The sequence below is a fragment of the Lytechinus pictus genome, chromosome 13 (genome assembly GCF_037042905.1).
Source record: "Lytechinus pictus isolate F3 Inbred chromosome 13, Lp3.0, whole genome shotgun sequence".
NCBI lineage: Eukaryota > Metazoa > Echinodermata > Echinoidea > Temnopleuroida > Toxopneustidae > Lytechinus > Lytechinus pictus.
The window spans coordinates 26,997,697-27,010,691 of record NC_087257.1 but is presented as its reverse complement, the minus strand read 5'-3'; the positions used below and the strand labels follow the sequence as shown (position 1 = coordinate 27,010,691).

The 12,995-nt window shown below is 36.4% G+C and overlaps 2 protein-coding genes across 2 annotated transcripts in view; both read left to right on the top strand.

The window, feature by feature from the left end:
• LOC129274247 (uncharacterized) overlaps window positions 1–12,995 on the top strand; it is a 169,005-nt gene that overhangs the window by 42,679 nt on the left and 113,331 nt on the right. Inside the window, exons 24-26 of the mRNA XM_064108955.1 lie at window positions 48–218; window positions 3,212–3,385; window positions 7,320–7,505. Coding sequence (XP_063965025.1) covers window positions 48–218; window positions 3,212–3,385; window positions 7,320–7,505 — 531 coding nt within the window. The remainder of the gene's footprint in view (window positions 1–47; window positions 219–3,211; window positions 3,386–7,319; window positions 7,506–12,995) is intronic.
• LOC129274243 (sushi, von Willebrand factor type A, EGF and pentraxin domain-containing protein 1-like) overlaps window positions 7,938–12,995 on the top strand; it is a 43,377-nt gene continuing 38,319 nt past the window's right edge. The window contains exons 1-3 of the mRNA XM_064108485.1: window positions 7,938–7,944; window positions 9,290–9,484; window positions 12,572–12,766. Of these exons, the coding sequence (XP_063964555.1) occupies window positions 7,938–7,944; window positions 9,290–9,484; window positions 12,572–12,766 (397 nt within the window). The remainder of the gene's footprint in view (window positions 7,945–9,289; window positions 9,485–12,571; window positions 12,767–12,995) is intronic.

Genomic DNA, 12,995 nt, shown 5'->3' with positions numbered 1-12,995 from the left:
AATGAAAAAATGAAATTTTTAAATTCTCAAATATTGCTCTCTTCTAGAATGTGGACCACCACCTGAGCTACTAAATGGAATCGTTAAAATAACAGGGGATGTTCCTGGTTCTATCATTGCATGGTATGATTGTAATGGTGAATTACATTTCAAGGGAGAACCACAGGATATACGCTGCGATGAAAATGGTGAATGGCCGCCATTTTCAGGAAAATGTGGTAAGTTTTTACCTCTTGATGAAATCCCTAGCCAATACTGCACAACTCATTAATCCATTATAGATTGTGTTTGATGGTGCTGATCTATAATAATAGCTGGATTTATAAAGCGCTTTTTGCCTGAGGATACAAAGTGCTGCTATTATTACCCCGGCGTTAGCTCAAGCTACCATCACCGGCGCTCAGTTCATTCAAGGAAATAATCCTGCCGGGTACCCGTTCTCCTCACCTTGGTCGAGTTCGGCACAGTGTGGATAAATATCTTGATGAAGGAAAACACGTTATGGCTAGGATTCGAACCCAGATCTAGGTGTGATTTAAAATAAAATAAAACATGCCAGTTATACAATCTCAGTAGGTAAGCGTGCCATTTGATGAAGCTTAAAATGGCAGGTTTCCATTGTATGAGGCAGAGAAAAAGTTAATAGTATGGTAACGTTGGCATCTTCCATGGTAACAATGCTCATCAGCCAGTCAAAATCAAATAGTCCATGATAGATGCCGTTGAATGGCAAAGTTACCATATTAGTAACTTTTGTGCAACAGGGCCCAGTACTTTCCAGCCAATCAAATCAAAGTACATGGTTAATCGTAATAGTCCCGGGGGGGGGGGGGTCACTCTTCACATGGCCTGCTACGCACCCGCGTCCAGAAAAAGCGTCGAAAAGGTTCCCATTTCAGGCACTCGGGCGGCGTCGACGTCTTTGGCAAAAAGGGTTGCATTTCAGCACCATTCGCTGGTAAATCACCCAAAAGAGTAGCCTTTTTTTTCTCTCTTCACGCCATTTAGGGTTGCTAATTTGGTTATAAAAATTACGCCATTTAGGGGTGCAAATTTGAGGAGACCCGGGAGCAGACCTAAAGCCATAAACACCATGAAGGGCGATTTTAAGGGATACAAAATAATCCTTGCACACGCCGGCATGGCCAGCGTAGTACTTGATTTACCCCCGTATAGTCCTATTAGTCTCTTACACCTGGCTCTATACTAGGCAGCACTCGTTACACACACGCCCACAGGTACATGTATAACATCGATTTTGATGTTTACGCCACTTAGGGTATCAAATTAGGGGATTTACCTGTTCACGCCACTTAGGGTGGCTTTTTTCATGGGTTACGCCATTTAGGGTTGCAAATTTACTTCATGTCATTTCGCCATTTAGGGTGAGGTTGTCGGACACGGGTGGGTAGCAGTCCATGTGGAGAGTGCGTTTGTACGTTCTTTATAGCATGCACTTGAAAATTATCCTGGTACCAAAACTGATTTCTTATGTATTTGTTAGGATTTAGGATTTAGGGTTTAATCACCCTTTTTTAGTGTTCTTTGAGAAAAAAATTGGGGGACATTATTTCGGTCTTAAAGAGCATCAAATTGATATAATGATGTCATTAATACTAAATAGGTTCATTATTGCGGACTGAAATAATCGTAGAGGGTATTCATTTGTCTCGCAATCTACTATGGTCAACAAGGAAATTTGTGATCACTCGCAAAAAGTGTTCACTAGCTTTCTAGGAAATTTGTGATCACTCTCGCAAAAAGTGTTCACTAGCTTACAAGTTCACGAGCTTTCGAGTGCTGCTGCAACTCTTTATCAAGTGACGAAAATTATCTGATAACGTAGTCTATTTATACCAATCCCCAGGACCGTACGCACGAACGCGGAACAATAGGTGGGCAGATAATTTTCGTCACTTGAGCGCCTTTTATAGCGTAAGCTGAGTGCCGAAGGTGCCGGAATTGCTGGGCTATGATTGGTCAACGCAACCAACTAATCAGAAGCCGCAGACGGTTCGATTGCCGGGTGGCTTGCGGACGTTTCAGGTACATGACCAAGGTCAAAGGTCATTTATGGTCAATGAACTTATACCATGTTGGGGGAATCAGCATCAAAATCTTAACCTAAGGTTAAGTTTTTGAAATGTCATCATAACTTAGAAAGTATATGGACCTAGTTCATGAAATCTGGCCATAAGGTTAATCAAGTATTACTAAACATCCTGCCTGAGTTTCAGGTCACATGACCAAGGTCAAATGTCATTTAGGGTCAATGAACTTTGGCCAAATTGGGGGTATCTGTTGAATTACTATCATAACTTTGAAAGCGTATAGATCTGATTTATGAAACTTGGACATAAGAGTAATCAAGTATCACTGAACATCTTGTGCAAGTTTCAGGTCACATTATTAAGGACAAAGGTCATTTAGGGTCAATGAACTTTGGCCTAATTTGGGGTATTTGTTGAATTACCATCATAACTTTGAAAGTTTATTGGTCTAGTTCATAAAAATTGGACATAAGAGTAATCAAGTATCACTGAACATCCTTTGCAAATTTCCTGGTCACATGACCAACATCAAAGGTCAATGAACTTTGGCAATATAGGGGGTATCTGTTTAATTACCATCATAACTTTGAAAGTTTATGGATCTGATTCGTGAAACTTGGACATTAGAGTAATCAAGTATCTTTGAAGATCCCGTCAGAGTTTCAGGTCACATGACCAATGTCAAAGGTCATTTAAGGTCATTGAACTTTGGCCATTTAGGTAATCATTAGATTGCTGTCATAACTTTCAAAGTTTATAGATATAGTGTATAAAATGTGGATATAGGGGTAATCAAGTGTCACTGACAAGTTTTAGGTCACATGATCAAGGTCAGATGTCAATGAACGTAGTATTGTATCATTATAGGAATGGTGTTTTTTGTGAATTATTATTTTATAGTAGTTTTCAAAGTGAGCACTGCTGCTATATTGAATCGCGTGATGCAGGTGAGACCGCCAGAGGCATTCCACTTGTTTAATAGTTGAAAGTAAGAAATCACGAATCTTGTATTGGCCGGCTTTTTTTATATAATATGACAAAGAAATCAAGAATCTATGATTATGGAAAACTGGTGAGTACTGTAGGCAAGTCTGTCCGGGACCTGCCTTATGAAATACTATTATTTTATTTTTCATTTGTCAAATAATGCACTCTTCTAGTTTGTGGAGAACCACCTCAACTACTGAATGGAAATGTCACTGTACAATCGAGGGATATACCTGGTACGACCTTTGCATGGTATGACTGCAACGAGGGATATGTTTTTGAGGGAGATGATCGGGATATATTCTGCAATGTAAATGGCACTTGGGAATCATTTTCAGGAGTATGTGGTAAGTTTTTACCTCTTGACAAAATTCCTAGCCAATATACACCACAAAACTCATCTATAATATCCCTGGTAGTGCCTTACATTTGATGATATGATAATTGATGGTGCAGATCTAGGTGTGATTTGAAATAAAATAAACCATTAATGCCAATTATACAACCACAATAGATGAGTGTGCCATGTTGTAAAGCTGTTGTCTGTTAATTACCATAGTAACAAGATTCTTACAGATCAGTTTTCAGTGTGTGAAAGGACTTAGGTTCAGGTGCGATGTGTATATTTACAAGGTGCAAGTAAAAGGTATCAGTGATTTAGCTCCTGCCAGTCCTCAAACTTCAACGGAAGGCTGTTGGGTTACAGGCATTGGTGGAGAAGGTCAGTAGCATGGTGTGCATGCATCAGTGATCACAATTATAATTGCATTGGACAATTTACATTTTATAGCTCCTTACATTACATAGAATTTAATCAAATGTTCTCCAAACAAATACCATTCTTTTGCATCCCCTTCCTATGTGGTTGATAAAGCATCGGATGGCATCTGTTTGTCTGCTGATAGCCAAATGGTTTGTGAAACCTGGGTTAAGTTGGACCACACGTTTTAGGAGTGCCAGCTGTCAGCTCATTCACCTATGGCAAATTATTCTTATTCTGCTGCAAAAAAAATGTCTGAAAATTTATAAGTTAACTTGTGAAAAGGGAAGAATAGGAAAAAGAAAGATATTTAGGATTTTAATTAATTAGTACATTATAATTGCCATGAATATGGAATGAATATTATGAAGCCTAGCATTCTATTGAAGTGTGTTTTCAAATTCTAGGGTTAAACATAGAATACCACCCACTAGGTTTATCTGCGTCCCAAAACTGTTCGCTTTCTGCGATCACGCCTCTCCCATCATCTCATTTGTTTTGAATCACTCTAAAGTACACCTTCTCTCATGAGCTTTCTCCATTTGCCTCTGTCAGCCGAAAAGTCTTCCAAGTTTGATTGGTTGATGTCACTGGGCCTTATATTGCACATCTTTCAAGCATTACCTTCCCACTTTTATAACAAGGTTTAGCTCACCATCAGGTGAATTCCTCGAAAGTCTTGGGATGCATCATTGACAGTGCCTGTTCTTAAAAAGAATAGTCATGATGACAATGAAGAAGTTCATTCTTTGTTAGCAGAGATTACCATTACTTCTTGCATCACATATTCACACGGTTTGGAATATATCTAATATGATCAAGCTTTGCCTTAACCCTAAAAAGACTGGGGGGGGGGGGGCTGATTCAGCCCCCCCCTCGACATTTTTCACGATAAATCTGTAACATGAAAAGCCGGCGCCACGTCGTTCCATGACTTTTCTCTTTCAAGTCTTGCGCAACTTTTGAGACCAAATTTGCGAGGCCCGGGTACGTGGTTCTGAAATTACGCAACATTTTGTAAGTGCATGTCGACCCGAAATTGCTCAAAAACGTGAATTTGTGTACAAATCCAATGCAAATTGTGTTTTTAGCCAAAATTCATAAATGTATCATTATTTTCAATTTTACTAATCAAACTCAATTAATTTCATCTTGTTTATGGTCAGAATAAAGTAGCGGACGATTTCCATTGAAAAAACAATAAGAAACAAAAAGTCGAAAAACACAGAAATACATAAGAAATTTTAAAAACAATAAAATACATAAGAAAAGAATTGTGATATTGAATTTTTTTTTAAGTACATTTGATCAGAATCCTTCAAAGAGTCTGTGAATAAAAAATTGGCAGTTTAGAGGCCTTATTTAGTTAATTAGAGCAAATCTTTGATTTTACGCATAAATTAGCATAATTAATGAATAATGAGATTTTTCGGAAATTTCATCCTACAGTCTTGGAGATTATGCTATGGGTAATGCACGTGCCAATTTTCGTCGCGATCGCGCGGTCGACGGCCGAGATCATAGGGGGGGGCTGAATCAGCCCCCCCCAGTCTTCTTAGGCATCAAAATAGCCCAGTCTATTTAGGGTTAAAGGACAAGTCCACCTCAGAAAAATGTTGATTTAAATCAATAGAGAAAAATCAGACACGCATAATACTGAAAATTTCATCAAAATCGGACTTGAAATAAGAAAGTTATGACATTTCAAAGTTTCGCTTATTTTTCACAAAATAGTTATATGCACAGTTTAGTCACATGCAAAAAAGAGAATCGATGATGTCCCTCACTCACTTTTTCTTTTGTTTTTTATTGTTTGAATTATACAATTTTTCAATTATTACAGATTTGACGGCAAGGACCAACTTGACTAAACCATAATATGTTAAACAATGGTAATTCCACATGTTCAGGGAGTAATACAATTTTGTTTCATAGGACAAGGAGGACAAAATTAGAATATTTCATATTTCACATAATAAAATACAAAAGAAATATAGAGTGAGTGATATCATCAGTTCCCTCATTTGCATACCGACCGGGATATGCATATAACTATTTTGTGAAATTAAACAAAACTTTAGAATGTCATAACTTTCTTATTTTACATCCGATTTTGATGAAATTTCCAGTGTTATGCTTGTGGGATTTTTCTCTTTTTATTCAAATCAACTTTTTGTTGGGGTGGACTTGTCCTTTATAAAGTACAGTGGACAACAAGTAAAGTGTGATAATGTAACAGGCTAAGTGATGGTGCTTGTTCTGCCTTATTTACGTCAATAATTAGATTATCTATGCTAATGCACATTTTTATATTTGTCTCGCCTGCATAGCAGAGCGAGACTATAGGCGCTGCTTTTCCGACGGTGGTGGCGTCCTCGTCAACATTAAAATCTTAACCAAGGTTAAGTTTTTGAAATATCATCATAACTTAGAAAGTATATGAATCTAGTTCATGAAACTCAGACATAAGTGTAATCCAGTATTAATGAACATCCTGCCTGAGTTTCAGGTCACATGACCAAGGTTGAAGGTCATTTAGGGTCAATGAACTTAGACCATATTGGGGGAATCAATATCAAAATATTAACCAAGGTTAAGTTTTTGAAATGTTGTCATAACTTCGAAATTATATGGACCTAGTTCTTAAAACTTAGACATAAGGGTAATAGTGTACCACTATAGATCCTACGTGAGTTTCAGGTCACATGATTAAGGTCAAAGGTCAACGAACTTTGGCCATGTTGGGGTTATTTGAGGAATTTTCATCATAACTTTAAAAGTTTATGGATTTAGTTCATGAAACTTGGACATAAGAGCAACCATGTTTCCCTGAATACCATGTGCGAGTTTCAGGTCACATGACCAAGGTCAAAGGTCATTTAGGGGCAACAAACTTTGGTAATTTTGGGGGTATTTTTTTGGGTATTTGTGGAACTGTTATCATAAATTTAGAAATTTATGGATCTAGTTCATGAACCTTGGACATAAGAGCAGCAATGTATCCCTGAATACCCTTTGCAAGTTTCAGGAACATGGCCAAGATCAAAGGTCATTTAAAGGCCAATGAACTCTGGCCGTGTTGGGAGTATGTTTTGAATTGGCATCATAACTTAGAAAGTTTATGGATCTAGCTCATGAAACATCGACATAAGGGTGATCAAGTATGAATGATTGTTTTGCGCATGTCTTAGGTCACATGGTCAAAGGTCCTTTTGGGTCAATGGACATAATATTTTATTATCATATTAGTGTTTTCTTCTGTGAGTAAAGTAGTCATTAGCTGTTTTCAAAGGCAGCACTGCTGCTATATCGAAATGCATAATGCAGGCGAGACTGCCAGAGGCGTTCCACCTGTTTCATTATGAATTCAGTTCAGAACCTGACCTTTCAAAGAATCCCTAATCTAATAGTTCATGTATAATTACAGTCATATTAGATTATGAATGATATAGAGGAAGCTACATCAGATTACAGTAGCTGAAATATTGTGTTCATATCTTTTTATGTATCTCATGTTACAGTTAATACGTGTCTTGTACCAAGCATGTCTTTACCTCTTTCAACAAATTGCACAATGAATGTGAGGGTTCGATCTGGTACATCTTGCGAATTTTCTTGTGAAACTGGCTATTCTTTAACTGGAGAAACATCTAGTATGGAATGTTTGGACTCTGGGGACTTTACTGATGACAGACCAAGTTGTGAAGGTATATACATATCAATAAAATTTGGTAGTTAAAGGGGAAATCCATGCTAACAGGCCCAGCGAAACAGTGCAATTAGGTTTGTGATAACACCTGAAACATTTTGAATTCTCAACGGCTATATCCACACACCTAAAATGAGCTGGAATCCATTTTGTTGTTGCATGAAAATTCATTTGCTTCTTTTTTTGGATTATGTAAACAAAAACGTCACTCACATTTTCAAGGCTTCTTTAAAATTATGATATTGATTTATCCTGAAAAAATGACATAAGAAATCAAGAGTTCTCATTTACCGATATTTTTTCTTTTTGTTTTCTCAAAACAAGGACCATCATGCATGTACTTTCAGACATATCGTATGTCCATATAAATTTGACATGACATGTTTTTCTCCATTCCATGTGTATTTTAATTCATCAAAATATGATTATCATGATCAGTAATGAGATAAAGCTACATTTTACTTGTCAAGTATTTAAACCTATACTGCACAACCCACGTGAACAGGCCTCATCAGGAATTAGGGTATCATCGTCTTGACAACAGACACAAAAGTCACTCTACATGACTGAAGATAGGTGAATTGAGTCATCGTATGCGGTGGGCACACTTATCTTGCACTCTAATTTTTTATGACAATCACAATTAGTTTGATTATTTACTATCAATAACTGGGATATACTCATTTGATTTGCTAGTTCATTACGATTAACTTGCACGCCGAATAAAAAGTACACAATTTTCCTGCGCGCGCGCTGCATCTCCCTATGAACGCACTATCCCAAGATCATCGCGCAATCTGGCGTCCATTTCCTCTTTACTTTTGCCTGCCGTCGAGTATAGTCGCAAGCTAAGTACACTCCCAAATTTGCAATTTTGTTTCACATTTTGGATTCTATTATTGTACATTTGTTCCCTTATTTCAATCTTATTTTTCGATTTATGATTGTTTTAAGCATATCCCATCGCGCTGAGCTCTCTGTGATATTTATTTTCACGTATTTTGTTCTGCTTTCTTGTGAGTCTAAACATAAGATACGTTTTCTCGCAGGCGGGTTGCTTTTCTGATTTGCTGATTTTCTTATTTATGAGATAACTGGATACATCAACTTGAGTCCATCTCACCGGCCCCTCTCCTTGCGTGGCAACATGCATGTCTCAGTGTCACAGGCTTAATTCAAGGAAGATGGAGATCGTAGCTTAATGATCTCTGTAGTATAACGCACAGGGAGATGACGCGCTAGCGCAAGGAATTCTGGGTCCTTTTGTTTCTGTTTGATTAGCAAAAACTAGCATAGGTCAAGTAGATGTATCCAGCTAACTCGTAAATAAGAAAATAAGGTAATTATTATCATGTTTGGGGGGGATCTCGTTCTAAGTTTATTTACGCATATTTGAATGACAATGATGTGATTAGATCATAGATCACACAGGCTTTATTTAAAAAATTTGGATTTTAGGTGTGTCATACATTCTTGATCCGTGAAGGATTGAGGCATGAAGTTTTACTGCGTGCAGTTAATATTAAATTAGTTATTAAAAGCTTGATTTCTAATTACTGTTAGTAATAATCTATACCTATACTCTATAAAACCCTTGTAAACAATTGTATTTGAGAATATTCCATTATAAATTAACCCCTTTGTGGCACTTATTTTTTCCTATTCTTAACTTTGTTTAGAACCTGCAAAATACTTTTTGCACAATTTTCTATTTTCATGACACTCACATGCCTAAGAATTCTGTTCAAATCACTTAACTTGTCCTTTTTACTTCTATTATAGAAATCACCTGTTCAATACCTGAATCGCTTCCATCAAACCTAAATACCAATGATACTGACTGTGAGGGTGGGAACTCCATTACTATCAACCAACAATGTTCTTATTATTGTGATGATGGACATAATCTTGCTGGATCTGATACGGTAACTTGTCAGGAGGATTCAACTCTTTCTGGTGAATTACCTACGTGTGAGGGTAAGTATGAAGAAATGACTAGTAAGGGGCAATTCCACAGGTTGGTGGACATGAACTTAAAAATTCAAATTCAATATTTTCTTGAATTTTTTAATACTTTAAGTCCTTCATACATGATAGTTTCAGGAACAACAAATAAAAAGTTTATTTTCATATCTATACTTTGGAAAAAAATGGTCAAAAGTTGTGTCTTCCATTCTGTACCAAAATACAAGAAAAATAGTGAAAAATGAAATATGCCTTATTACCATTTTGTTATTGCAACAACATACCACTTTATATATTTCTAAAGTTTAGAAGAGTCAAATTACCTAAAATACACAACAGCTTTTCAAGCATTTGTAGTACTCATTCAAAAATGAATATTGCAACCTGGTCAGGTGATGTAACGTGAGTAACCGAAAAAACTGACTTTGTTTTCTGAGAGAAAAATTCTTCACAGTTAATTGGTGGGATTTTAAATTCTCTTCCTTCAAACAATCTTTGACACAGTGATGACTATCAAAATCATTAAAAAGTACAATTTTTTATAAAAATGATGAAGAAAAACTGTAACGTGAGTAACTTTGTAATGTGAGTAACCATCATGTAATGTGAGTAACCAGTAAAAATTATGCAGTTAGGTAACATTTTCTGTGGGATGTCAAGTTTTAAGTCTCATGGTGAGTTGTGAAGTTATTTTTGATTAATTAAAAGCGAAATGATGGTACACCTCTTTGATGTGACTCTTTGTTCATCAAAATATCAGTGGTCATACAATCACACAAAAAATTGAATATTAGTAGAAGTATTCACAATGCGAGAGTGCATTAGTAAGACTTGGTTTGGATTAACCAAACTTTAAAGAGTGTTCGAACAACACATTGAATGTCCTTACCTGTAACCCTATCTAGGCTGGGGTATTTTGGGAGTTAATATGGCCCGGGGGGGGGGGGGGTGGGTGGGGCCTCCCAGGCCCCCCTTGAGATCTCGGCCATTGGCTGTACGATCACGCCGAAAATTTGCACGCAGGTTGTCTTGGACATAATCTACAATACTATACAGTAATTTATTTCATTCAAATTGGTATTAAGCAATTATGCTAATTTATGCATAATTAGTAAGCAAAATCATACTTTTCCCTCTTACTTCCTAATAAAGCTCCAATTGTTCCAATTTTTTGTATAAAATCTCTCTTTTTGATGTTCCTAGCAATGAGTTTTACACACATTGAATTTTTAATGACATTTGTGTTGTTAACAATACATGGACAAAATGTAACGTGAGTAACCGTAACGTGAGTAACCATATTATCTGCACCCCAAGTAAAAACCATGTGTTCTTTATTTTTTTAATTATGTACAAAGTTTGTCTCCCTAATATACTTCTTTGAAATGGATATAATCAACTTTCATAAAAGCCTTGTATGAGGAGACTTTTCACTTATGTCGACTTTTCATTTTATGCATGTCCAAATCATGTAACGTGAGTAACCGACACATTCCAAAGATTTGCCAGGAGCATAATAAAATTTCCCAAGTTTTGTTTCTGTACAAAGGATAGTCAGACTGTGTACTTTGTTGTGATAAGGAGATGTTTAGTTCCTATCAATAATAATGGAGTTACAGCTCCAAGTATGAGTCAAGGTGTCTCCAAATGTAACGTGAGTAACCGTGGAATAGCCCTAAGAAAGATTTTTTTTTATCTTATCGATGCTAGTTGTGGTAACTAAAATGAATCTGAACATAATCCGAGAAAGTGACCTCTATAGTGTTTGGATGTATTAAAATATGAAATGTGCTAAATGATTATGGAAATGAGGTGAAGTGTTAATTGAATTCTTTATCATCCATTAAAATTCAAATGTAGCATCTAGCACACTCTGTCAGTAATGTTTTGTTATTGAAAATATCTCTTTGATCACTTTTCAAAATTTTTGATTGGATAATAGAAAGCTACAAAGAAAGATTATGATATACTGAAATTTATATACCCCTACTAAACTGCCAAACAAAGTTTTAAGGGGTCATGTAGGAATGAGCATGCAGTTGGATTGTCATGAAACTTGGCAGACACATTGGTGCGTAGTCTGCTTTATTCCCACACCTTCGTCATTGTCAAGAACCAAATGATCACGTCTTCCTTTCTGAAGATAAAGTTTGGTGTCCTGTCCGGGCTTTGAAATGGTATCTCGATTGGACAAAGTCTGTTCGTAAATCTGATCAACTCTTTGTCATCAGCCATGAAGGCAGTGGCCTCCTTGTCTTTATCTCCCTAGTTCTTTATGTTCTTACTTTTCGCTTGGAAAATGCATCCTCTCGGCTGGATCTGTGCTGGTCTAGCATAGATCAAGTATATGTATCCTAGTTATTGAAATAAATCATGAAAATACTTACCTGATTTTCTTATTTATGAGATAATTGGATACATCAACTTGAGTCCATCTCACCGGCCCCTCTCCTTGCGTGGCAACATGCATGTCTCAGTGTCACGGGCTTAATTCAAGGAAGATGGAGATCGTAGCTTAATGATCTCTGTAGTATAACGCACAGGGAGATGACGCGCTAGCGCAAGGAATTCTGGGTCCTTTTGTTTCTGTTTGATTAGCAAAAACTAGCATAGACCAAGTAGATGTATCCAGCTAACTCGTCAATAAGAAAATAAGGTAAGTATTATCATGTTTGCGGGGGATCTCGTTGTAAGCTTATTTACGCATATTTGAATGACAATGATGTGATTAGATCATAGATCACACAGGCTTTATTTAAAAAAATTGGATTTTAGGTGTGTCATACATTCATAATCTGGCAAGGATTGAGGCATGGAGTTTGACTGCGTGCAGTTAATATTAAATTAGTTATTAAAAGCTTGATTTCTTATTACTGTTAGTAATAATCTATACCTATACTCTATAAAACCCTTGTAAACAATTGTATTTGAGTATATTCCATTATAAATTAACCCCTTTGGGGCACTTATTTTTTCCTATTCTTAACTTTGTTTAGAATCTGCAAAATACTTTTTGCACAATTTTCTATTTTCATGACACTCACATGCCTAAGAATTCTGTTCAAATCACTTAACTTGTCTTCTTTACTTCTATTATAGAAGTCACCTGTTCAATACCTGAATCGCTTCCATCAAACCTAAATACCAATGATACTGACTGCGAGGGTGGGGACTCCATTACTATCAACCAACAATGTACTTATTATTGTGATGATGGACATAATCTTGCTGGATCTGATACGGTAACTTGTCAGGAGGATTCAACTCTTTCTGGTGAATTACCTACGTGTGAGGGTAAGTATGAAGAAATGACTAGGAAGAAAGATTTTTTTTATCTTATAGATGCTAGTTGTGGTAACTAAAATGAATCTGAACATAATCCGAGAAAGTGACCTCTATAGTGTTTGGATGTATTAAAATATGAAATGTGCTAAATGATTATGGAAAAGAGGTGAAGTGTTAATTGAATTCTTTATCATCCATTAAAATTCAAATGTAGCATCTAGCACACTCTGTCAGTAAT